The 27,717-nt window shown below is 42.7% G+C and overlaps 1 protein-coding gene across 4 annotated transcripts in view; it reads right to left on the bottom strand.

Annotated features, from left to right (window-relative positions):
• Positions 1-27,717, bottom strand: part of LOC117362460 (E3 SUMO-protein ligase RanBP2-like) — a 353,806-nt gene that overhangs the window by 84,074 nt on the left and 242,015 nt on the right. For all 4 annotated transcript variants that reach the window (XM_033948861.1, XM_033948860.1, XM_033948862.1 and 1 more), the window contains 2 exons: positions 12,533-12,703; positions 11,927-12,019 (listed from right to left, as the gene is read on the bottom strand). In XM_033948861.1, the coding sequence (XP_033804752.1) occupies positions 11,927-12,019; positions 12,533-12,703 (264 nt within the window). The remainder of the gene's footprint in view (positions 1-11,926; positions 12,020-12,532; positions 12,704-27,717) is intronic.

Here is a 27,717-nt window from a genome sequence, read left to right as displayed (position 1 = left end):
GGTGAATCTTCTGGAGGTAAAAGAGGAGGGGTTAAGATATTTGGATGAATTTTTTGAAAAGCAGGGTTTTGATTTCTTTTCTGAATGTTTTGAAGTTGTCTGATATTGTCATAAGATTGGAGATGGAATGGTTGATTTTTGCTGCTTGTGTTGCTAGAAGGTTGTCAAACATTTTATATATACATACATACACACTTTTTTTTTTTTAACCAACTTTTTAAACACTGAGCTATTTGATTTTCCTGCAGTTATTTTTCTAGTGATGTTCCAAAAATCTGCCAGTGGGTTTTAATAGTGCAGGCTGTTAGAACTGTGTCTGTGACTGACCCACAAGATGTGTGCATAACATGTCTACGCACTGATTTTAAGTTCTCTAATGGTTTTCTTTCTCCTTCGAATGCAGAACAGAAGTTAAAAATATAGAGGCCCTACATGTGAATCTCAAATCCGGTTCATTGACACCAGCAAAGGCATCAAACCCTATGGTTTTGGAGCTACACCAGACACTGGAGATGCACAGACATTAAGGTAATATTCCCCTGCCTTGTTCTTGGGCCACGATAGTGCCTGTTTGGGCTAAGTATCCTCAGACTCAACACCGAGGTTAGAGAATGATATGGGGACAAATTTGTCCCCATTCCCGCAGGAACTCAATTTCCCTGTCCCATCCCCGCAAGTTGTCGTTGTCCCTGTCCCATTCCTATAAGCTCAGCCTTAACCACACAAACCTCAAACATTTATGATTTTAAAGTGTTTGAGGCTTGTGCAGATGAGGATGAAGTTTGCAGGTATGAGGCAGGGACAGGAAAAGAAATTGCGGGGAAATGAAAATGAGTTCCTGTGGGGACAGGGAAAAATTTGTCCCCCCATTCTTAAACTGAGGTCTTGAATAGATTCTACCTCATCAGCACCAAATGTCATTGATGTCAATCCGAAACGAAGGCAAAGAGGCAACAGCAATTGGTTCTCCTCGAAGCATGGTTGCATGAACTCTGAGGCACCGGCTAGTTAGTACTTGAGAAGTGTTGGTGTCAGAAGGGCAGCTCCCCCTCCATAGATACTATGCCCTGCTTGACTTCAGATAAGATTAGGTATGCTGGTGGAGTTTATGAAAGGCGAGTGCAGCAGAGAGGCAGGGCTGTGGAGTCGGTAGATAAATGTTCCGACTCAGACTCCTCAGTTTTTTGTACTTCTGACTCCAACTCCGACTCCAGGTACCCAAAATTTCCTCAGACTCTGACTCCTCGACTCCGACTCCACAGCCCTGCAGAGGGGACTCTCTTTACCTTGGAGGCTGGCGGCAGCCTTTTTGCCCAATTTGTGATTTGCTTCCCTGCCCTGGGACTAGTGCCGATTTTTGGGCAGGCATTGGAGGAGACGGACAGTGATGTCACCGGGATCTATCTCCTCAACTTGAAAAGGCTGCAGCTGCCGCTGTGTGCCCTTTGGAGCCACAATAATGACAGAGAAACCTTTTGAACTCAGTTAAGAATTACTTTATAGTTGCTTCTGTGGGTAAGAGGAAGGCAAAACCCAAAAGTTCTACTCTAGCCATGGCCGGCCTTATGGATCGAAATTTAACTTTATTACCATCAGTACCTTTAAGTCAAGACTCTGTTTCAATCTCCAGGGCATCATTAAGTCCCATTTATAGGACTCCTCCTCCTCCACCATTGTCTGGGGATATGGGACACAATGTGGAACCCATAGCAACTTCAGATGGATCTTAAAAATTGCCCACTACCCCTAAATTACAACTTATATCATTGCCTAAACCTATATCTGTGTTGGAAGTTAGTGGGGAAGATTTGAGTCCGCCAGAAGATACAAAGGACATTACCTTGAAGGACTTATGGCAAATAAATATCCAGGTGGAAGGATTGTAAATAACAGCAATTAAACAATCCTCAGATTTCTCATTAGAAATAGTTAAGAAATGAGAGAATGTTGATTCTAACCTAGTATCACTGGATAAGAGGTTAATATCAACTGAATTACAGGTCTCCACATTGCAGCAGGAATCTGCATTAGCAGTTAAAGATTCATGTGTTATCCATTCTAAGTTACAACTTATGGAAAATATATCATGATAAAAAAATCTCCGCCTTGTTAATTTTCCTAAGACCCACTTAATATCAGCTGAAATTCTGCTTAGAAAATATTTCAAGGTTTTAGGTTTAACAAATGCGGAAACTTTTCATATACTGAATTATTATATTCCACAAAAGAAAAAGGTAACATCAGATTAGGGGACTGACCTGTTGGTATCTGCTGATTTTGACCTAACAAACTTCTTGAAGGATTCTCAAGATATTATAACTAGGTCTACTCTCCTGATCTCTTGTTTGAGTGAATTGGATAAAAATTTGCTAATGAGATTATATTTTAAGAACAGATGTAAGAAGTTTTGTGGCAACTTAGTATCAATGTTTCCAGATGTAGCCAGAGCCACCCAGTATAGAAGGAAATAATTTCTTCAGTTAAAACCTCGGGTGTTAACTCTGGATGCAAATTTTTTAAAATTTTTTTTATTGCAAGTGTATTGTTAAATACTTGCAACAATTCTTAAATCTATGAGTACAAGGAAAAGAAAAAGAAAAGGAGAATAAGTAAATGAATGCTGTCTTGGTTAGGAGTCAAAGTGAAATACAGCACTAATGATATCTTAGCTCAGGATGTTTTTCCTGAGCTCCATATTTGTGGGCTAGAAGGATATTATGTTTTGAAGATTGTTATTCTTCTTTTTTTTTCCTATTGTAAATTTTCTGATTTTGTTTATACTTATTCTTTACTGTTCTGTATGAACTGTATCACAAAAAAAAATTATAAAAAAAAAATAAAATATCAAACCACGGGTCAGATGAATTGGGGGTATGTAAAAAGGTATTCAGGAGTGTGCTGGCAGCTAAAGAAAGGGACTAGAAGATGGAGTACAGAAAACTGTATTGTCTATTTTAAGCACCTAGAACAGGAATTTTCAAACTAAAATATGCTTGAATAGATATGAGAAATTTGCACACATGCAAATTTATCTCAAGCATATTCACTGTAGATATCCTGAAAACTTGACTGGCTGAGTGCGTGGAGAGGACTGGGTTGAGAACCCTTGCTCTAGTCTAAAATATCACTTTCCTTTCTTTTACTCTTTTGGGTGGAGGGCAGAGGGAGTCAAATTACCAAAAAGAGATCATCACTCATTTAAAGCACATTTCACATATGTAAAGGGCTAATTATAATAAGTCACAATCTCGAAAGCAAAAGCTTAGTTTGCTGTTGAAAATCAGTTATGAAATAGACTTCAGAGATGGAAAAATTGGCTAACAGAAGATAGTCTTAAAAAACAACAACCCAGAGATGACAAACAAGTATGATAGAAAACAATTACTCAGCAAATATAGGACTGTAGGACTATGACTTAAAAGGAAACATTGTCTGATCAGCTTTGGTCTCAATTTTGGTTAAGAAGCCCACATTCCTCTGCCTCAGTTATCCAAGTCACTATACCTCCTACATCACCATTCATTATGGACTCCTATAAAATCACTAAGATATGCAGCTGCATCTTCAGGCTTATGTTGGTCTTGTTAAAAAACAAACAGGTATTTAATACATATGATCTTTAAACTGGATGTCCACAGCAAATTATAACTAAACGCCTCCAAGATGGAACTCCTTTGGACCAGCAAAGAAAGCACAGTTACTTACCGTAACAGGTGTTATCCAGGGACAGCAGGCAGATATTCTCACATGTGGGTGACGTCATCTACGGAGCCCCAGCGCGGACAGCTTTTCAAGCAAACTTGATTGAAGTTTCAAGTTTGCTACACTGCACCACGCATGTGCATGCCTTCTTGCCCACTAGAGGGCGCATCCCACCTCGTGGTCCTCAGTTCCATAACTAGCAAAGAAGCCATCCCCGGGGAGGCGGGCGGGTTGTGAGAATATCTGCCTGCTGTCCCTGGATAACACCTGTTACGGTAAGTAACTGTGCTTTATCCCAGGACAAGCAGGCAGCATATTCTCACATGTGGGTGACCTCCAAGCCAACCAAAAAAGGGCAGGTGGGAAGATGGCAATTTAGGAAAACAGATTACGCAATACCGACTGGCCAAACCGGCCGTCGTTTCTGGACAAAGTGTCCAAACAGTAGTGGGAGGTGAACGTATGAACCGAAGACCAAGTGGCAGCCTTACATATGTCCTCCACAGGAGTAGAACGGATGAAAGCCACAGAAGTTGCCATCGCCCGGACCTTATGCCCTGTGACTCGACCCGGGGGCGGAAGACCAGCCTGAGCGTAGCAAAAAGAAATACAAGCAGCCAACCAGTTGGACAAGGTGCGCTTGGAAACAGGATGTCCTAAACGATTAGGATCAAAGGACAAAAACAATTGAGGAACCTTCCTATGAGACCTGGTACGTTGGAGATAAAAAGCCAACGCCCTCTTACAGTCAAGCGTGTGGAGCCCCGTCTCACCAGGATGGGAGTGGGGCTTAGGAAAAAACACAGGAAGGACAATGGACTGATTGAGGTGGAAATCAGACACAACCTTAGGTAAAAATTTAGGATGGGTGCGGAGAACCACCTTATCATGATGGAACACAGTAAAAGGCGGTTCCGCAACCAAAGCTTGCAACTCACCAATCCTCCGAGCAGATGTGAGGGCAATCAGAAAAACCACTTTCCAAGTCAAAAATTTCAAAAGAGACTTGTCGATTGGCTCAAAGGGAGGTTTCATCAGTTGAGCTAAGACCACATTCAAATCCCAAACGACAGGAGGAGGCTTCAGAGGGGGACAAACTTTGATAAGACCCTTCATGAAACGCGTCACCAGCGGATGAAGCGAAAGAGAGCGTCCTTCCAAGTGTCGATGGAAGGCCGAGATGGCACTGAGATGTACTCGAACAGATGACGTCTTCAGACCAGAATTAGACAGATGCAACAAATAATCCAGCACCGAAGAGACCGGGACCGAACCCGGATCCAGGCGACGCGAGGAACACCAGGAGGAAAACCTGGTCCATTTCTGGGAATAACAAAGCCTAGTCGAGATCTTGCGCGAGGCTTCCAAAACTTACCTCACGGACTGAGAAATCGGGAGAGAAGTCAAAGAGCAAGGAACCAAGCAGTCAGGTGTAACGACTGAAGATTGGGATGCAACAGCGAACCCTGACTCTGAGACAGCAGAGATGGAAACACAGGCAGAAGCAGAGGCTCTCTGACACTGAGTTGAAGAAGCAGGGAGAACCAGTGTTGACGTGGCCATCGAGGCGCAATGAGGATCATAGTGGCTCTGGATGATTTGAGGCGCACCAACGTCCTCAAGATCAGAGGAAAAGGAGGAAACGCGTAAAGGAACCTCCCCCTCCAGTCGAGAAGAAAGGCATCGGCTTCTAGACGGTCCACGGAGTACATCCGTGAACAATAAAGGGGTAGTTTGTGAGTCTCCGGAGAGGCAAACAGATCCACCTGCGGAGTCCCCCAGCGGTCGAAGACCTCGCGTAGGACTCTGGAGTTGAGCGACCACTCGTGCGGCTGAAGAAGCCGACTGAGCTTGTCTGCCAAGCAGTTCCGTTCTCCCTGGATATAGACCGCCTGTAGGAAAATGTTCTGGGAGATCGCCCAGTCCCAAAGGCGCAGTGCCTCCCTGCAAAGGGACCAAGAGCCCGTCCCACCTTGCTTGTTCACATAATACATGGCCACCTGATTGTCCGTGCGCACGAGGACTACCTGATTGCGGAGTAGGTGGCCGAATGCTCGAGCCGCCAGAAAGATGGCACGAAGCTCCAACACGTTGATATGACAGCGACGGTCCTCCGCCGACCACAGGCCCTGGGTCCGCAGACCGTCGAGGTGGGCCCCCCACGCATACTCTGAGGAGTCCGTGGTCAGAACTTTGCGATGTGGCAGGACGAGAAAGAGCAAACCCCCGGAAAGATTCGAAGAGTCGGTCCACCAACGGAGCGATCGTCTCAAGGAAGGAGTCACCGTTATGAGTCGAGAGACAGGATCGCAATCCTGGCGCCACTGAGAAGCCAGGGTCCACTGAGGGATCCTCAGGTGCAGTCTGGCGAATGGAGTGACGTGGACCGTAGACGCCATGTGGCCCAGAAGCATCATCATGCGCTGAGCTGACACCATAGGTAGCTGGGAGATCAGCCGGCCCAACCGAACCAAAGCCTCCAACCGAGGCGGGGGGAGGAATGAACGTAGGCGAACAGTGTCCAGCACTGCGCCTATAAACTGAAGTGACTGGGCCGGGCACAACTGAGACTTGGGAAAATTTATTTCGAACCCGAGGCGCTGACGGAAGATGATAGACTGTCGGGTCGCTGAGATAACCCCCTCCCTGGTCGGGGCTTTGATCAGCCAATCGTCCAGGTACGGGAAAACTTGAAGCCCCCGAGACCTCAGGGCTGCCGCGACTACCACCATACACTTCGTGAAGACTTGAGGGGACGAAGCCAGGCCGAAGGGGAGGACCCTGTACTGTAGGTGCAGCTCTCCCACCTGGAACCGTAAAAATTTGCTGAAGGCGGGATGCACCGGAACATGGGTGTATGCCTCCTTCAGATCGAGGGAGCACATCCAGTCCCCTTCCTCCAAGAGCGGATACAAAACCGGAAGAGACAGCATCCGGAATTTCTCCCGGACCAGGAACTTGTTGAGCTTCCTGAGGTCTAGGATGGGGCGTAAGTCCCCGGTCTTTTTTGGGACCAAAAAGTAACGGGAGTAAAAGCCCGTCCCCCGCTGGTCGGGGGGTACTGGTTCCACCGCCCGAAGCTTCAACAAGGCCCTGGCCTCGGTCAAGAGGACTGGAAACTGGGCCCGGTTGATTGGGCAAGCCCCCGGAGGCTGATCCGGCGGTGCTGACCAAAAATTGAGAGAGTAGCCCTCGGAGACGGTCCGGAGCACCCAAGCGTCGGATGTTATCTCGGTCCAAGCCGTATAGAAGGACCGGAGTCGACCCCCTATGGGAAGGGGGTCCTGTGCGATCGCGGAGGGGGGCCGGCCCCATCCGCCTAGCCCGTCAAAAGGACGGCGCGGGCTTGGAAGGGCCCTGCGCCGGGGTCTTCGTCTGTCCCCCTCTACCCTGCTGAGGTGGGCGTCTAGGAGGCGGCCTAGAAAAAGCCGGGGTCGACTTTTGGGGGTACCGCCTCGGGGGAGGCCAGAAGGGTTTCTGCGGCGGGGCCCTAGGTTTCGGACGGACCAAGGAGGCCAATGAGCGCTCCTGCTCCGACAACCGTTTAGTCGCCGCCTCAAGGGACTCATCAAACAACTTGGACCCCATGCAAGGCAAGTCTGCAAGGCGCTCCTGCAGATTGGGGTCCATATCGAGGGTGCGTAGCCACGCCAAACGTCGCATAGCCACCGCAAAGGCCGACACCCTCGATACCAGCTCAAACGCATCGTACACCGCATGGAAAAGGTACAAGCGCAATTGGGACAGGTTAGACATAAACTTGTCAAAACCCTCCTTGCGGGAGTCCGGTAAGGAGTCACGATATTGGGGCAGGTCCTTCACCATGCCTCGTAGATAGGAGGAGAAGGTGAAGGCATAGTTAAGCACCCTAGTGGCCATAAGGGAGTTAGAGTAGAGGCGACGACCAAACTTGTCTAGGGTCCGACCCTCCCTGCCGGGCGGGACCGCCGCAGAAACTCGGGAGGGTTGTGTCTTTTTGAGGGCAGACTCAACCAGTAAAGATTGGTGGGAGAGTTGTGCCTTTTCAAACCCCTTGGGTGGTACCGTCCTGTATTTCGACTCCATCTTAGACGGAACAGCCGTGACTGTAAGAGGGGTAGTCAGGTTTTTAAGCCAGGTCTGATGGAGGACCTTATTTAAGGGTAGCCGGGGGGTTTCCCTAGGAGGAGTGGGAAGGTCCTGCTCCTCGAGGAACTCTTTTGTATACTGGGATCCAGCCATGAGGTCCAGACCCAAGGCCCGCGCCATGTCCTGCACAAAGCTGGAGAACGAGGACGGCCTAGTGGGCAGTGAGGGGGTTCTCGACCTCTCCGCCGAAAAGAAGGGTGAAGCCTCGTGAGAATAACGGGGTTCTCTACCTGACCCCGAGCCCCAAGAAGCCAGATCCAAAGGCCTCGAAGGGGTCGGGGAACGTCTCCGCCTCGAAGAATCCCTCGGAGAAGTCCCCGGGGTCCGAGGAACCGAGGCACGCTCCCTTCTCCTCGGCGAGGAGTCACGGGAACCCCCTCTCGCAGGGGAACGGAGAAGCCTCGGGTTATCGAGGCGAAGCTCCGAAACCTGCAATGCCTCGCCCCCGAGCGGCGAGGAGCGACCACGTCATCGAGGAGAGCCTCGCGAACGCTTCGGCTTCCTCGGCCGACGTCTCGCCCGAGGCCGGCCCGAGGGCGAGGAGCCCCGGGAGGACCTCGAGGAGGAGGAGGAGGAAATCCGTGTCACCCTCCGCACCTTGTCCCGGGGCCGCACGCTGCTCTCAGGCGGAGCCCCCGAGGCCGAGGTTGAGGGTAAAGCCGAGGCCGAGGTAGGTGGAGCCCCGGTACCCGAGACCGAGGTCGCCGAGGTCGGTGCCCCCGAGGTCGAAGCAAGCGGGGTCGAAGCCCGCTGCAACTGCTCGAGGGCCCCCGACAGCTCCGAAGCAATCAGAGCTCGGAGCAGGTCCTGAAAGGCCGGGATCCTGACCATGGTTGGCAGGTCCGAGGTTGGGGCATGCTCCCTGGGGGGGCGACCTCGGTCTCGAGTATTCCCTCGGGGCATGAGTGGCCGAAGTCTTAGGCGGGACAGAGGACGACCCACCCGCCGCGGCGGGAGTCGAGGAAGGCTTCTTTGTTGATCCTGTAGTAGGGGATGGAAATGAGGACTTACCCGAGGCAGGTTTGGTCCCAGGCGTCGGCTTCGAGGTCGAGGGACGAGGCGAAGCCGAGGGCGCCGAGGCCGAGGTCAAGGCCGGGGCCGAAGCCGACGTCGAGGCCTTCCCGGGCGCGGAGTCAACCGCGAAAAGCTCCGCCATCCTCGCACGGCGACGGCGGAGCGCTCTCGCCTGGAAAGTGGAGCAGCGATCGCAGGAGGCTGTCGGGTGGTCGGGTCTAAGGCAGAGCAAGCACCACCGGTGGGGGTCAGTGATGGATAATAACCGCTCACACTGGGTGCATTTCTTAAAACCCGTCAAAAGACGGGACATGAAAAGGAAAAGGGGCCGGGAACGAACGACGTCCCGTGGCCGCGGCTCTCAGGAGCCCCCGGAGCCGAACGGAAGAAAGAAAAAATCCTTTTTTTTTTTTTTTTTCCCGACGAAAAACGACAGACAATGACTGGAAAACAAAAAGTAAAGCACAGCGACCGAATTAAATAACTCAGACGCGGTGTCAGAAGGCAGAAAAATAGGAGCTCAATTTCCACAGGGCTTCTGGCTCCGCGGAAAAAACTGAACTGAGGACCACGAGGTGGGATGCACCCTCTAGTGGGCAAGAAGGCATGCACATGCGTGGTGCAGTGTAGCAAACTTGAAACTTCAATCAAGTTTGCTTGAAAAGCTGTCCGCGCTGGGGCTCCGTAGATGACGTCACCCACATGTGAGAATATGCTGCCTGCTTGTCCTGGGATAACGCTGTGACCATGCCCGTCCCTCACTGTGCTGGGACTCGACTACTGTAACTGCAAAAGACCAAGTGCGCAGGTTAGGAATAATCCTCGATTGCAACTTATCGCTTTCTGACCATATCTCTCAGTTTTCCTCGAGAACCCTGAAAAATAAGGAACTACTTTTCAGAGTTTGACTTTGCCCAACTACTCTATGCCTTGGTATTCTCCTGCATGGATTACTGCAAACTATTCAATGGTCTCATGGTGAAGAATGTATGACATCTCCAGTGTTTTCAAAACACGGTGATCAGGCTTCTGAAAAACCTCCATGCTCGTGATCCTGTCTCCCAGACTCTAGCGTCGGCTCCCTGGCAACCCGTAGCCCAACGTTATGTCTTTAAGGGCTTGATGCTAACATTCAAATCCTTGCACGACTAAGCTTCCTCTGTATGTGTCAAAATGGCCCCTCCGCTCCCAGGATGAAATACGCCTTAAAATGCCCCCTCGTTGTGCCCTTCAACTGCAAACCACAGAGCGACGGTCCTACTCCCACGTCATACCGAGTCACTGGAATCGACTGACCCGATTAGATCAGATCCCTTGAAGGACTCCTCAGCTTTAGAAAAGCAATAAAAGCATATCTCTTCACCTAAACCCCTGCCCTTGACTACAAAGAAATGTATATTGGTACCAGATCCAGTATGTGTCACATAAAGATAACTTGTATCATACATTGTAACTTTCTGTATGTCAAATTAGAAAAAAAACTTGTACTGACAACCTTGCACCATAAGGATAACTATAGCAAATTGTAACCAATAACTGTATATTATGTATATTATTATATTATGTATCATAAACTTGTATGTATGTTAAACCTGTAACCTGGGATAGAAAATGAAATAACTAAATCAAATAAATAAATAAATACATACAGTCTGCGTTTAAATCCCTGACAAGGTCATAGGGCAAGCGAGCTTCCAAGGGAATGCACCCCGAGTCCAGGAAGGGTGGCACACAGCAGGCTGGCTCCACTGATCCACCAAAGTTTCTCAGTGAAGCAACAGTCCAGCTCTGCGGGACTGCATTTTTTCCTCCGACAGAAGACCACTACAAAGGGGTCACAAGGCACTCAAGCCACCAAAAAAGACAAACTATAAGTGAAAAAACTAAGAAAAAGATGCAAAGCAAATACAAAAGACTTCTGCACGGATTGCTTGCTCTAACTCTCTCTAAGGTGGGAGGAGAATGCTCAGAAAATTGTTTGGATTTCTGCAACTGCCAGATTGTGGGAAGGGATTGAAAAGCTAACATACTGAATCTGGAAGGAACGTAACAGAAAATGGAATTAGAAAAGGTTTAAAGAAAAGCTATCAAAAAGGGACTGGATGACTTCCTGGAAGCGAAGGGGATTGCAGGGTATAGATAGAAGGTTACTCTACAGGGCAAAAGCGAAAAGCGTTATGTGAGTTTTAGGGTAGGAGCACTATCAGGTCCTGGACCTGAGGGGCCGCCGCGTGAGCGGACTGCCGGGCACGATGGACCTCCGGTCTAACCCGACAGAGGCAATTCTTATGTTCTTATGATAAAGGGAGTAGAATACTTTCATATAAGGAAAGATTACAGAGGTTAGGGTTCTTCAGTGTTGAAAAGTGAGGGCTGAGGAGGGATATGATTGAGGTCTTCAAAATCCTGAGTGTTGTAGAATGGGTAAAAATGAATCAATTTTTTACTCTTTCAAAAATTATGAAGACTGGGATACACTCAATGAGGTTTCATGAAAACAAAGAGGAGGAAATATTTTTTCACTCAATAGAATACTACTTAAGTTTTGGAACTCATTGTTAGAGTATGTAGAAACCATGGCTAGCGTATCTTGGGTTAAATAAAGAAGGTTTGGACAGGATCCTAGAGTAAAAGTCCATAGTCTGCTACTGAGACGGACATGACATGTGTAGCATAGAATTTTGCTACTATTTGGGTTTTCTGCCAGGTACTTATGGCCTGGATTGGCCATTGTATGAAATAGGATTGTGGACTAGACGAACCATTGGTCTGACCCAATTCTTATGTTCTACCCAGAATTTACCTCAATGCCTGCAAACTCTGGATCACGAGTGGGATGGCTATCTTAGGACACAATTTGCCATCCTAAATTTAAGAACCTCAAGTAGAGAGAAAATAAAATTGCATCACTTAAGCTGTAAGCTCTTTCACTTACAAAACCAATAGATTTAAGAGCATAAATCTATAGAAATTATTGACCTAAAGAATATACAGGTGTTATAAGGCCTTATTGTAGATTGGGTGAGATGCTACAGACCTATCTGCATTTTACCTAAACCATTCCAAAGACTTTTTTGTTTACCTGTTGTAGGATATTGTAAAGTTCTACAATTAGGAAGATCATCAGGATACAGTCGTCCATTAAGCTTCTTTACTGCTGTTTCAAAGTCTTCGTCTATTAATTTAAATATAATAGAGATGCATTGAGTTAGTCCAATAAAAAAAAAGGTATCGCCTTATTTCCTTTGGTTTCTGTTTTATTTCTTTATATTACCTAAAAATAATAGATGAACTTATAATACCTGAAAAACATATCACTTTCAAAAGGTCAGATCTTAGACAGTTATATTGACAGTCTGCCCCATTTATGATTTATTTATAGCTGCTGGTTTATCTAACCACTTTTCAAAGCAAAATAGCCAGCAGAAAAGAAATCCACAAATATGATGGGGCAGCACACGAGACGAGAGAAGTAAATTACACAATAAAGGTTGATTGTCAGATAAATCCAACATTGTTCAGGAAACAAAAGGAGGGCAGATATACAGATCAGTCTAATAGCCAGACTCATGGTAACACAGAGAGCAATGGCACTGACAAAAGAGTCTGGCTGTTTAACCAATCCTGTCTAAGAATCAAAGGCTTTAAAAAAATCTTTAAATACTTTGAAGATATTAAAACAACATACCATCCTCCTCCTCTTCGCTTACATAATCTGGCCTGTTCTTGTAACAGAAGAATGTTTTTGGTAGATGAAGGCTTTCAGCAAGAGCTTTTTGCTCAGGGGTAGGAGTAAGCTCATATACAATGATGACATCTTCAGATCCTGCCTCTGTTCTACTTTCTTTCTTAATATCAGCTGGTAAAAAAATTTTGAAAATTGTGACAATAAGAATTTCTGTACATCTTAAAAGAATTAATTTTTCCAACTGAAAAAAAATACTGAAAGATCTAATAAAAATAAAGAAGGAAATGAAACATTTCTTGATTGAACAACAGTGTGACAGCAAAGATATACAGATATTCATAATCATGCACATCAGATCTAGTTTTAAGTCAGCATTCCCTCCCCTTCCCTCCAAATATTCAAATGAGTACAAAAGTTTAGGAACCCTAGTCAAATTATATTTCATTGAATCCCTAGGTAAACAGGGGCTGACCATCTCTACATGGTAGACATATCTTGATTTAATCCTCCAACAGGAATGTCCTCCCAATGCAAATCGCCAAATACTGATCCTTCTTTTCTTGGAATATATAAGACCTTAAAATAAAACCTCCTATTAATTTAGATATAGACTTGCATAATTCAGATGGGGTAATTAAAATCACACATGCTTTTTGTAAATGACCCCCAAATAACAAAACACAAAACCTATTATCAATTTCTCAACTATGTCTACTTGGCATACTGGTTTATTTACTTTTCCTAATCCCCAAAATTGCCATTATAAAAAATATTTTGATTGATCTTTGGCTTATCAAGCAGGTAAAGCTCAAGTATGGTTAGACGACCTGATTCAACAATCTGCATCTTATTGCACCTTTAGAAAATTGGTTAAGACCTATTTGTTCAAAAAAATTCATTACTTGATTGATCACTATGACAGTTTCTTATTGTATTTTTCACTATTGAAATATTGTACTGCTTTTCTGTATGCTTTGTATCATCACTGGAATGTCCAGTCCTCTTTATTTTGTGAACCGCCTAGAACATTTTGAGTGTTGGCGGTATAGAAAAATAAAGTTATTATTATTTTTATTATTATTATTTTAATCATTGTTCCAATAATCTGAATTTTGTTGTTGTTTTAACAGTTTCTCCTTCCTCACTTTATCAGACTGAAAATAATAAAATGGATATGGTAGGTTTAAAAGTTTAGAAAATCTTCTATTTGATTCATTGCTAGTTTTCTCCCCTGACTTAATGACCAAAATATTTAGTGACTTTTTAGGTCTTCCATTGGTTGGGGAAAGACAATTCTATAGTTTAACAAATACTCTGACCCTTCTAACCACTCAGTGTGCAACTGTAGCTTTCAGGAGTCATGATCCTCTTTAACTAGCTGTCTGGTTTAACGTTTTTATTGATTTTTTTATATAACAACAAGTGTCATAAATTTTCATACAATTATCTTAACAATACACTTGATATCTCTATAATATACTTTATATAAAACATATCTTATATTATCTTTATTTTGATTTTACACATCATATAATATTTAATGATTTTATCAATTATTATTTAATTATTAATCCCCATCCCTCCCTTTATTTTGTTAGTTTCACATAAAAATAACATCTATTATAATAAATTATTTATAAATTATGATAAAGAGAATAAAAACCTTACCCCCTCGCACCCTCCCTTCTTTAACCATTATCTTATTATGGGAAAAGATAAACCAATCACTACAAAAATCTGTTAATGGTCCCCAAATCCTCTTGAACTTATCTATATATCCTTTTTGTGTTGCAAATGTAAGCTCCATCTTATATATATGGCAAACTGAGTTCCACCAAAAGTTATAGTTTAATCTGTCACAATTTTTCCAGTTATGTGTAATTTGTTGTACTGCTACTCCAGTCAATATAAATAAAAGTTTATTGTTATTTGACGAAATTTGACTCCGAGCTCTCATTGCAGTACCAAACAAAATCGTATCATATGTCAAGGCTACCGGATTTTCTAACATCCTATTAATTTGAGGCCAAATTGATTTCCAAAATATTAGTATGAATGGACAATAAAATAAAAGATGATCTAATGTCCCTGCTTCTAGATGACAATGCCAGCATCTATTAGACTTAGAGCTATCAATTCTATGTAAACGTGTAGGGGTCCATAAAGCTCTATGTAAAATAAATAGCTGTCTGGGTATTTGAAAATGAAGATAATTTACTCTCAGAAAACAGAGGAGAGGGATTTTTAAAAAAATATCTAGCAATTTCAACTGTCAGAATCATTTGACATGTAGGCATGGTCTGGAAGACAAAGAAAAATCTCAAACCAAACTGCTTAAAACTGGACAGATCTGTAAAACTATAACCTACAGAAACTGATGAAATGAATACGGAATTATCCAGTCACAAATATACAACAGGCATTTAGAGAAAAGAGTGAAACATTCAAAGAACAGGATATTTTGCTAACCATTAAGCCCAAGGATTGATCTGTTATGCATTGGGGTTATATAGAAACATGACAGCAAATAAAGAACATACAGCTTTGTCCATCCATGCTAATTAAGCTCTCCAATTTTCCTCTTCTTAGGGTTTCTTGGTGCTTGCCCATACTTTCCTATTCTCAGACACTGTTTTGGTCTCCACCATTTCAATTGGAAGCCCGTTTGATGCATTCACTATTCTTTCCAAAAATATTTCTATACATTACTCCTAAGTCTATCCTTTTTTTATAGTCATCCTATCACCCCTTCATTCCAGAGCTTCTTTTCAATTGAAATAAGTCTGCCTCCTGTGCATATACATCAGAAGTATTAAAATGTCTCTCATATGTTGCCCTCTCACCTTTCTTCCAAAGTAAGTATACATCATATTCAAAGACTTAAGGAAAGAAAAATTAACAGATGCAAACTAAATTTATCCTTCCTTATTCCACCACTCCATATATTTGGGATTTATCAAAGTGGTATTTACTGCTACCAATAGTGTTTTCGTCACCCTCCTCAAGACTTGAGGCGGTCCAGAGGAGGGCGACGAAAATGATAGTAGGCTTGCGCCAGAAGACTTATGATGAGAGACTGGAAGCCCTGAATATGTATACCCTAGAAGAAAGGAGAGACAGGGGAGATATGATTCAGACGTTCAAATACTTGAAGGGTATTAACGTAGAACAAAATCTTTTTCAGAGAAAGGAAAATGGTAAAACCAAAGGACATAATTTGAGGTTGAGGGGTGGTAGATTCAAAGGCAATGTTAGGATGGTGGATGCCTGGAATGCGCTCCCGAGAGAGGTGGTGGAGAGTAAAACTGTGACTGAGTTCAAAGAAGCGTGGGATGAACACAAAGGATCTAGAATCAGAAAATAAGATTAAATATTGAACTAAAGCCAGTACTGGGCAGACTTGCACGGTCTGTGTCTGTATATAGCCGTTTGGTGGAGGATGGGCTGGGAAGAGCTTCAGTGGCTGGGAGGGTGTAGATGGGCTGGAGTAAGTCTTAACAGAGATTTCGGCAATTGGAACCCAAGCACAGTACAGGGTAAAGCTTTGGATTCTTGCCCAGAAATAGCTAAGAAGAAAAAATTAAAAAAATTTAAATTGAATCAGGTTGGGCAGACTGGATGGACCATTCGGGTCTTTATCTGCCTTCATCTACTATGTTACTACGTTATATATTACTTCAAGTTTGAACATTCCATCTAAAGTGACAAACATATGAAAACATAGATTTCCAGATTGCAAATCTCATAAGGAGGAACTAAGGTGTGCTCTGCCTAAGAAGAAGATTGACCCTTTTGTAGAATGAGCTTTCAAAACTTCTGGAACTGAATGACTACAAGAATATAGGCAGAAGCAATAGTTTATTTAATTTATTGAGTGATTGTCACTTAAGATGCTTCTTCCCCTTTAGGAGCTCAACCAAAAAGAATAATGAGCTTATCTGATTTCCTTATTACCTCTGTAGTCTACCAGAGGTACCTTCAACATACAAGTTGTACAAGACAACTGCACTACCGTTTAAGTCTGAAAAACAGGTAGTCAGTCCAATTTAAGTGCTAGGATGGAACTGGTCTAAGCACATTTTCCTTGCTAAAGACTAAATAAGGTTGTCTACAGGACAAGGCTTATAATTCTAAAATTTGTCTAACTGAACAAATAGCTATAAGAAAAACCAATATTTAAGGTTGCAGAATCCACAGGTTAAAAAAGAGTCTGAACTAAGGTTGACAAGACCTAAGTTTAAATACCAGAGGAGAATTAACTGATAATATGGTAAACTGATAAGTTTAACCCCCATTGAAATAAGGTACCATGTCTGGATGTGAAGCACAGATTTTTTCCCTTCACTAGACCTTAAAACAGGAGAGGGTAGCCAACTGCACCTTCAGTGAGGTAAATACCAACCAGCCTCTTGTCTGAACCATTTTTCAAGAAACCCCCAAAATCTGGAACTGAATGCAAAGGAAAAACATCACCAATTCTCAAAAAATCTCCAAATTCTTATGCTGAGTTAAACCTGTTTCTAGAATGCAACAAGGCAGCTATCACCTTATTTGAATAGCTTTTTTCATTAACTCTCTGAAGAGCTAAGTCGTAAGACAAAACTGAGACATGTGTAGCACGTTTATCAAGCCTTGAACCAGCAAATGTTCCCTGCTTGCAAGAGCTAGATGATTTTCTATTTTATGATGTATTAAGTTCCCATACCAGGGTCTTCTTGGCCAATCTGGAACAATCATCACTTCTGTATATATTTCCACTGTGAAAAAGGATAGAGAAGACCCAACCATGGCCATGGATGAATTAAGGCATCTATTCCTTTTGTCTTTTAATTTTTCTACAGGCTGAAAAACACCTGTTGCTACCAGGTTCATGATCAGATAACTCCCAACAATATACCAATCCCAAGGAAGCATCCTTCACTAGACTCCATTCTTCTGTTGATGTAATCCACCCAGATATTTTGGGTACCTTCCACTTGGGCTGCCAAGATGTTTTCTATATTCTCTTTCACCCAAATCATCAACATCTGTACTTCTGTTCTCTTACTGCTTGATATGAACCATTTTGCTACTCTGGTCCAATTCATAATCTTGTCACAACTTGATTACTGGAATCTCTCTTTCCCCTTCTTCCCTTCCATGGTCTGGCATCTTTCTCTCTCTCCTTCCCAATTCTAGTGGTCTGACATCTTTCTTCCCCCCCCCCTTCTTCCATCATCCTTCTCCGGAATCTGACATTGCTTCCTTCTTTGAGTCATCTCTCCTCCCTCCCAGTGTAACGTTTCTCCCTCCCTCCTCTCCACCACTATCATGTCCAACAATTCTCCCTCTTCCCCATGTATACCATCTCTTTTCCTCCCACTCCAAGAAATTTATTTTTCTCTTCTCTTACCCACTTGGCAGTATCACTCTTTCCCTCCCTTCCTAACCCAAAGACGGTACAGCCTCTGTCCTTCCAAACCTGTGCAGCATCTGTCCATCTTGCTTTCCCAACCCCCCTCCTCCCGCATCCCATGCAGCATTTCTTTCCCTCATTACCAACCCCAGCCCTCCCCTTTCAGCTGGATCATAGGGTACAACAGTACCCAGTTCCTGATTCCCCCACCTACCACCTCCCCGCCACTGAAATTTAAAATCTTCAGGCAGCCAATGTGAAGCCAGCCTCCTGCCGTCGCACTGCCCTGAAGTGTTCTTTCTGCAGCACTTCCTCTTCCCGCGTAGGCAGGAATGCATGCAACAACTGCTCCCTCCCCCCCCCCCCCGACCAGGTCTTGCTAATGTCAATGCTCAACCCAATGTCCAAGAACTAGCAAAATGCTTCTTAGACAAGATTAAGAGCGTACAACTAGAAATCAGAAACATATACTCCACCACCCTAGATGTTCAACCAGACCTTGCTATCACTAACCCCTGCATAGTTGACCAAATCTGGAACACCTTTGAGCCTCTTACCCAAGAGAAGACTTCCCCAGCTAAACAAGGCTGCATACTGGACAAATGTCCATCATACCTAAACAGTACTCCCAAATCCCAAACGATCTTAATAACTGGCTTGTTGCACAGCCAAATCTCTTAAAGGTGGGCCAGCTACACGCACAAATGGATCGTATTGCACTCACCCCAATTCCAAACTATCAAGGAGCTGATCTAACCTCGCCATCCAATTTCAGACTCATCGTTGGAATACCCCTGCTCACCAAACTATTTGAAAACATTAGCTTGTACAAAGCTTACAGCCTACACAGAACAAATTTTCCTGCCTTCACTCTTCCCAGTGTGGCTTCAGAGCCCAACACAGCATCCTATTACTAACACTAACAACCAAAGTCAGGCAGATGCTGAGCGCTGGGCGACAATCAATCCTCCTACAGTTCGACATAGCAGCAGCATTCGACTCTGACCATGATGTCCTACTAACTAAACTCAGTGAGCTGGGTCTGACTGAAACAGTCCTCAGCTGGTTCAAAGAATTCCTCACAAACAGAGAATACTACATGTGCAAAGACGGATCCTTCTCTCAGAGCTGGAAAGCCTTTTGTGGTATGCCCCAGGGGTCTCCACTCTCCCCAATAATCTTCAACATTTTTATGAGCACCCTAGGCAACCTCCCCTTCACAATGGATATCTCTTAACCTATGCCGATGACATCTTTCTCCTAATTCTGCTTAATGCAGATGCCAAGAAAGCTTCCATAAAAGTGTCAAAAGGCATTGATAAAATCTATTCTTGGATGCTCTCTCACAAGTTAAAATTAAACACCACAAAAACAAAACTACTCTGGTTTCAAACTGCCACTATGACTCTATCCATACCCTCAGGCAAAATGCTTAATGTGGAAAAAAAACTTCCAGGGTACTTGGAATCATGCTGGACTCCACCTTCTTCCTTGAACCTCAAATATACAACCTCCGGAAAAAAAAATAAAACTTTCTACAGCTTAAAGCAACTAAGGCTGATAAGACCTTACTTCATCAGCCACCACTTTGCTATATTGGTCCAAATGCTTGTCCTAACAACTTGACTAGTGCAACTCCTCCTATGCAGAAATAACCTCCCTCCAATTGATTTAAAACACTGCAATCAGACTGATTTTTCTCTTAAAGAAATATAACCCCATATCTGCCTACTATCATATGCTACACTGGCTACCAGTAAATGCTTGGATTCTGTTTAATCTATCCTGCACCATCTATCATGTTCTTGACTCCAACTCTCCTGAACAAATAATCCACTTGTTCTCAAACTTCCCTTTCACATCTAACAGAACCAACAGCATACGCCAGCGGTCTCAAACTCAAACCCTTTGTAGGGCCACATTTTGGATTTGTAGGTACTTGGAGGGCCACAGAAAAAAATAGTTAATATCTTATTAAAGAAATGACAACTTTGCACGAGGTAAAACTCATTATAGCTTATAAATCTCTCCTTAATTGCTTCTGATAATTTCAGCTATACACAGCTGAAAGCAGTGCAACATGCAGAAAGTGAAGTTTAGATAGCTTTTCACTTTCTGCATGTTGCACTGCTTTCAGCTGCGTATAGCTGAAATTATCAGAAGCAATTAAGGAAAGATTTATAAACTATATAGAGTTTTATCTCATGCAGAATTGTGATTTAGATTCTAAAGTATCAACTGCAAGAGACAAGAATTTGGTGTAGTCCTCTATGCTTTTTTTGTAGAAGGGAAAATCAATATCTGATTTGCGCCTTAAGTGCCCAGTTGTCGTGTCCGCAACCGCCTTCAGTTCTCATCTCCTCCAGCACCGGACACAACCGCCATCTTACATCAAGCAGTCACCGCCAGGAGAGGTGCCGAATTTTGAGAGAGTTCATGAGATTACGTACTGACTCACTGCTGTAACCTCAAGCAAGTGCTTTCCTGCGTCTGTACGCGATTCTCTCCACTCCACCTTCACAATCGCATTCAAACGCAGGAAAGCACTTGCGTGAAGTTACAGCAGTGAGGCGGACAACGTTCCAGAACAATGGTAACATACCAAGGGCCTCAAAATAGTATCTGGCGGGCCGTGAGTTTGAGACCATTGTCATACGCCAACTGATCATCCCCTCTTCCATAGGAGTGACATGTAAATGAATATTCAACACCCTGTTCACTTACATAGCCACGAGAACCTGGAACAGCCTCTCCAAATCCTAAGGACTGAGACAAACTACTTCTTTGAGAAATTCTTTACGATAGGATAGTTTGTCATCTAGGATTACACCTAATTGAGCGTGGTGTTCTTTTTCAGTGGTGTTGATTTTAATTCAGATAGAGGCATTGATATTAATTTTATTGTTGCAAGGAAAGATCTTGACTTTGGATTTTGGGATATTCAGAGAAAGCATATTATCATTGAACCAGTCGTCATTCATGTCTGGTTTTTGATTAATTTCATGAGTTTCTGCTGTATCAAGATTGTGAATGGAGCCGCCGCATGAGCGGACTGCTGGGCACGATGGACCACTGGTCTGACCCAGCAGTGGCAATTCTTATGTTCTTAATGGAGGAGTTGAATGTCATTGGCATAGGCAAAGATTGTAAAACCTATTGATTGAGATAAGAGTGAGTAGCGGCGATAGGAATAGGTTAAATAAGAGCAGAGACCCCAAAGCTATCAGAGAACGGTTTAGATGCTGAGTTTTCATGAATGACCTTGTATGAGCAATCACAGAAGTACGACGTAAACCAGTCTACAGTAGTTCCCGAGATCCCTGCTTTCTGAAGCCTGGTTAGTAGGAGATGATGGTCGACAGTGCCGAAAGCCGTTGTCAAGCCTGAGATTAGGAAAACTGATTTTCTGTTATCTAGGTATTGTTTGATCAAGGATAGTTCCATGGAATAATGGGCTCTAAAACCAGTTTGGTTAGGGTGCCTAGCGTTTGTCTGTTCCAGAAAAGAAGAGAGTTGATTAAATATGACTATTTCAGTAACTTTAGCTATGAAAGGTAGATTAGCTACCGGTCGATAGAACAGTCATCAAGAGGAATGTCTGATTGTTTTGGCTTTGGCCAGATAGTAGTCTTCTTCCATTTTTTAGGCATGATACCTGTAGTAAGATCATATGGATAAATGAACTGGTGCAGGACATTCCTTCCAGGATCGATAACTTTCTGCGCAAGGCCTCAGTACCGACCCAGCTTCGGCATAGCTCTTACAGGTCGTAAGGTACTGTCTGAGAATCTGCTCCCAGTGTCATCGATTCAGATTATCTACTTACTCACACCACTGCAGTTTGGAGTCTTTTTCATCGGAGTGGTACTGAAGACATTGGGAAGCATCATCATTCTCCTCTCTATGTTCATCGCTTCCTGTCCTTTTCCATTTTTTCTTCAATGTTTTGAGTTCTTTGGACAGAAGGGATCCAGATCAAGTCTACTGGATACACTTCACTTTCAGATGTGCAGCTTAAACTCTGAACTAGCTTAGTCATGGCACAGCATTCCAGCTCTAGTTTCTTAATTTCTGATGGACTTTGAAATTTATTTTCTTATGGCTCCGCTGTGCAGATTTGCACAAGAAGGGAATTCATTGTTATTTTACGCATGACATCTATGCTTACCTTGGGAGTGTCAATCTGGGTCTAAAAGGTATCGATGCTTTTGTTCCCGATGTCTGTGATCTTCTTCATAACGGATCGTTGTCGAAGCATCAATGCCCTTCTTTACATTGAGATTCTGCATCAACATCGATGTTTTCATCGGCAGAAACCAGCTCAGGCTTTCTGATCTGCTTCTAGAGACAGCTTTCATTGGTACTGGGCATTTTGTGGCTACAAGGCACCGAATCGTTTTCTATCAAGGCATTGATCCACAATGCAACTGTCTTTCATACTACTTCAGGAATCCACCATGGGTGTAGAGTCTGTAAGATGTTTTTCCTTTTTTTTCCTGTTGTCTGTTCACTTGAACAAGAAAAACATATACAAGGACTAGTGGGGGAATCTAACATGGGTGTAGAGCCTGTTAAGTTAGATTCCCTACCATGGTAAAAATAAATAAATAGGGAGTTCAGTAAAAAAAGAAAAAAAAAAAAAAAAAGAGTAAGAGATGGTTGTGTCTACTTTTGTGCTGTTACACTCTCAGTAGAGAATGACAGGGGAACAAATTTTTCCCCAAATCCACGGAAACTCTTTTTCCCGTCAAGTTCTTTTCCTGTCCCAGTCCTGTAAGCTCCGTCCTCATCTGCACAAGCCTCAAACACTTTAAAATCATAAGAGTTTGAGGCTTGTGTGGTTAAGGCAGAGTTTACAGGATTGGGGTAGGGACAAGTACAGTGACAAAACTCACGGGAATGGGGAAATTGAATTCCTAAGGGGATGGGGAAAAATTTGGCCCCATGTCATATCTTCTCTCAGGTGGATTGCTTTCTTTCAGGACATTTTCTTTCTCCATATTATCAATGAAACTGAGGAAAATGCTATGAATGGTTCACTACTTTATCCTTTAAGCAGGAGCAACCAGGTTTTTGGTTTGGTTTTTTTTTAAACTAAAGCATACCTCCCACTGTACCATCAACGTTCATACAGTACTTTTCAGGATGCTCAGACAATCACCTTGACGTATCTTACCCTACACGAAAAATGGTAAAAACGTGTTTTTCCTATTGTTTAATGGACATTTTATACAACACCCTTTAACTCCATCTCCATGGAGGTTTGGGAGTGGGCTGTAGGGGAGGAGGCAGCCACTACATTCTTTTTAGGAAGTTTATTTTATTCCATTACTCCAGTTTTTATCAGAGTCTCTGGACTGAAGTTTTCAAGGTCTAGAGTGAGAGGGTTGTATGTTTGAACATCAGTGCACACTACCCAAATTCCAATAGATTAAAGATTATAATTCTAAACTCGTTCCTGCTCTGCATTCTATACAGCATGGGTTTCATTCAAATTTTAGTATCGAAACACTGCTGGTTTCATTGGTGGCGAAAGTTCAGGGTTTGTTATCTCAGGGACATTATGCTATTCTTCTTCAATTTGATCAATCAGCAGATTTTGATGTAGTTAATCATGATCTTCTTATTCAGCTGTTAGCTGATATTGGTTTAGATAAAAAAGCGTTGGACTGGTTTAAAGGTTTGTTAACATTAAGATTGTACCGGGTATACGAGGACTGTTCAAAAAGTATCAGACATTAATTTTTCTTGCGTAAACAAATAAAGCTAGGGAGGCATGGTTTGGTGCACGTATGTAGGCGACCCTAATGCGTATGCTTGAATTTTTTCCTGCCTACAGAAGCTGTCAGTCACCGGCAGACCCCTGATGAGTGAGGAAGTGTGAGTGAGCGCCGTCAGATTTTCTTTTTTTGACAAAATGACAGAAAAAGTTGAACACTACTACATTAAATTTTGTGTAAAGCTATTAATATTGACAGGAGTTGCCATTCAACACATCACTAGGAATTGGAAAGACTATACAAGACTCAATTATACCTTTTGGTGGAGTTCAGTATGTTATATGTATAGGATGGAAAGAGTTCTTGCTTTACAGAATGGGAATTATGATAGGTTTAGAAATATATGGGGGCCATTGATTGAATATTCAAATGATTAGACACCTTTAAATACTTGAAATTTTATAATAAGAAGGGATATAATACATATATGAATGAATTTTATTGATATAGGGAGGGCTGGGAGGATGGGATGGGGGGTAATTTAAAATATTTAAGATTTATGGTTAAGAATGCACAAGTGATTTTGTATAGTATAAGATATCATATTGTATACTTGTTAATTGAAGTGAAAATGAATAAAGAATTAAAAAAAAAAAAATTTTGTGTAAAGCTTGGCGATTCCCAAGTGGAAACGATCTGCAAGATTCAACAGGCCTTCGGGGACGAAGCAATGGGCACCACACAGATAAAGGAGTGGTATAACTGCTTCAGAGATGGCCGAACATCAGTGGAGAGTGAAGCATGTTCTGGTAGGCCCTCAAGATCCAGAAATGAGATAGTCATTGACCAAGTGAGGACCCTGGTGATGCAGGATCGTCTAATCACGATCAGATAACTTGCAGACAAGGCATCAGCTTTGGATCCGTTCACTCCATTTTGACTGAGGATTTGGGCTTCAGCAGAATTTCAGCAAAGTTCGTGCCAAAGATGCTAATGATCGAGCAGAAGCAACTCCATTTGGAAATTGCACAAGACATGCTGGAGAACAGTGATCCCAACTTCCTCAGCACAGTGATGTCATCACAATGGAAGCATTCAACATCCCCGAGGTCAAAAAAAGCAAGGCATGTCCGCAGCAATGTCAAAGTCAAGCTGACCATCTTCTCTGACTCCAGTAGTGTGGCTCATCACGGGAACACACCACACAGCACAACCATCACCAAGGGGTACTACCAAGAGGTTCTGTGCCACCTTCATAATGCTGTGAGACGCAAATGGCCAGACTTATGGGCAGCAGACAATTGGCAGCTCCATCATGATAATGCAACTGCCCATTCTTCACATTTGATACGGATTTTTCTGGCCAAACACAACACACTTGTGATTCCTCAGGCTTCCTACTCCCCCAACATGGCACTGTGTGACTTCTGGATTTTCCCCAAGCTGAAAATGCCCCTGAAAGGGACCTGATTTCAGTCAAGAGAAGACATCATGCAGAATGTGACGGACCAGTTGTGAGCAATCTCAAAAGAGGCGTTCCAGCACTGCTTCCAACAGTGGCAGAACTGTTAGAAGTGTGTGGCAACCCAAGAGGACTACTTTGAAGATTAGTATACGATTATTGTATCTGAATATGAGTATTTTTTATGAATAAAGGTCTGATACTTTTTGAATAGCCCTCATATATAATGAGGGTAAACTTTTTTCTCCTTGGACCTCTAATTGTGGGGTTCCACAGGGTTCCCCATTATCACCTATATTGTTCAATATATACATGACCACATTACAGTACCTAAAATTATTCCAACAGAGTCAATTTATACATATGCAGATGATATTTTCATCTTGCTTGAAATTGATCCTTCTTTGAATGATCTTGTATCTAATGTTAATTCTTGCATCTCAAGGATTCAGGATTGGGCATCGCTAGTCCGCATGAAATTAAACACCACAAAGACAAAACTTTTATGGTTCAGTCCTAAACCAGAATTGCTGCCTTTTACAGGCATTTCATTACAAATTGAGTTTACATCTAAAATCCTGGGTTTCATCCTGTATTCTACACTTTCTTTTTCATCTCAAGTCAGTCATGTAAAAAAAAAATGTTTCTTCAATCTTAGAATGCTTAGACGGGGTTGCCATTTGGTTTTCCAACAGGATTTTGCAGTGTTGGTTCAGGCGATTATTCTGTCACAATTGGATTAAGCTAATTCTCTTTGAATAAATGCAATCTAAAAAGACTGCAGCTTATTCGCAGCAAAATTGATATTTGGTAAGCATAAATACGATCATGTGACCCCTTTGTTAAGGGCACTTCATTGGCTTCCTGTGTTCTGGAGAATTCAATTCAAATTCACTTGTGCAATTTTTAAAATTTTATATGGGATTTTTTTCTCCTTTCTTTTTCAATTCCTGTTTACCTTTGCATGCAAGAAATACTCAGAAATATAAACTTGGTTATCCATCAGTTAAAATAATCAAAATTATCTCCAATTTTTGCAAATTTTTTGTTTTCTTATCTGCAAAAATTTAGAACAAGCTTCCTTCAGAGATTAGGTTACTCTCTCAATTAACAACCTTTTGAAAAATGTTAAAAATTTATTTATTTCAAAAATCTCTGGTTGATTCTTCTGTCTAAGATGATTTGTAGAATAGAAATTATCTTATTCCCTAACTGAATTCAGGAAATTTTGTTAACCGAGTTGAGCCCTTCTGTAAGGGATGAATCGGTATATAAAGCTAAGGATTAGATTGGATTGGAGGCCACATTCCTATCTTTAAGTTTCATTTTCAATCTCTAAGTAGAAAAAATGGACAGGCTCGGGCACAATGTTCGTATGCAAATCTTTATAGCATCACATAGTACCATTGGGTATCGTTCCAGTACTGAAACCAAGCCGTTCCTTTGTCACAGGTCCTTGGGTTTTATATCAACCTTTTTTCAGTGCATTACTGTTCTACCTGTTACACTTCTCTGAAGTATGCTGGGATCTCGTCTAACATGCTTTACATTTTGTCACCTCTAAACATACTCATAGGTCACTTTCTTTTTATCTTTTACTGATAGTATATTTGTTCCTGCCAATATGGTACAGTCATGTAGGACTCAATTCCTGTTTTTCAATTTTCTCTGTTCCTCATGAGAAGATTCAGAACCTCTCCATGATGGCACTGAAAGCCTGTAATCTTAATCTACCATCAGAATCATTCTAAATGACCTGGAGGTCATTAATAATAAAAACAACTTCCTTAGTAGATGATCTTCTGTAGTCTCTTGCTACAACCATTTCCTAATGGTCTAGCAGGGTTAATTTATTTCTTACTTTTACCTAGAGAAGAAGAGTTTGGGGCTTCTGCGGAAGGGCAGAGTGGTTGGTCTGTTTGATTTTTTTCTGCCATTATGCTTCTATATTTCTGTCGGAAATATCATGATGTGCACTTCATCCTACTCGTTGTTCCTTCAATGGGTCTGGGTGCGGGAAATGTTATTGCACATTTCTCTGGTTTCTATTTCTAAAATTCCGAGTCTACTTTGGTTTCTTGCTGGACCTCTAGTATGCTTCTGATCCAGCAATTCTAGTTCTCATTTTGTTTTTTCTCTATAGTGTACTTCTCTGGGCAACACTGAGGTTTCCTCCTTCTGGCTGCCCATTTCCTCTCACTCTCATGTTTTCTGCTACTTGTAACCACTTTTCTTGAAGTACCTCTATTGTTTCCCAAGAAGATTCTATTTAGCACCTCAACTCTGCAGGCATATTGCCTCTTTTCGTTTAGTTAGGTCACTCTCAACTCTATGGTATCTCCTTACCTTCAGTTGATGCTACTGGCTCAGGAGTAATTTCTTCACTTTTTTAGGGCACTAAACTGCTAAGCTCTGGTTACCCAAGATCCTACTTCTATAGTGAAGTAAGAGGGTACAGGAGTTCAATGACATGTTTGTTACTTTGTTTTTCCTATTCACTTTAGTAGGTGCACGTGTTTTAATGTGGCACTTATCTACTACTCGGGGCCACATCTATCATGGCTCATTTTTCCGATCCTTATTTTGTTTGGGAAAAAATTTATATATT

This window comes from Geotrypetes seraphini, chromosome 6 (genome assembly GCF_902459505.1).
Source record: "Geotrypetes seraphini chromosome 6, aGeoSer1.1, whole genome shotgun sequence".
Taxonomy (NCBI): domain Eukaryota; kingdom Metazoa; phylum Chordata; class Amphibia; order Gymnophiona; family Dermophiidae; genus Geotrypetes; species Geotrypetes seraphini.
The sequence above is the reverse complement of the archived record's forward strand: the minus strand, read 5'-3'. Positions and strand labels throughout refer to the sequence as shown.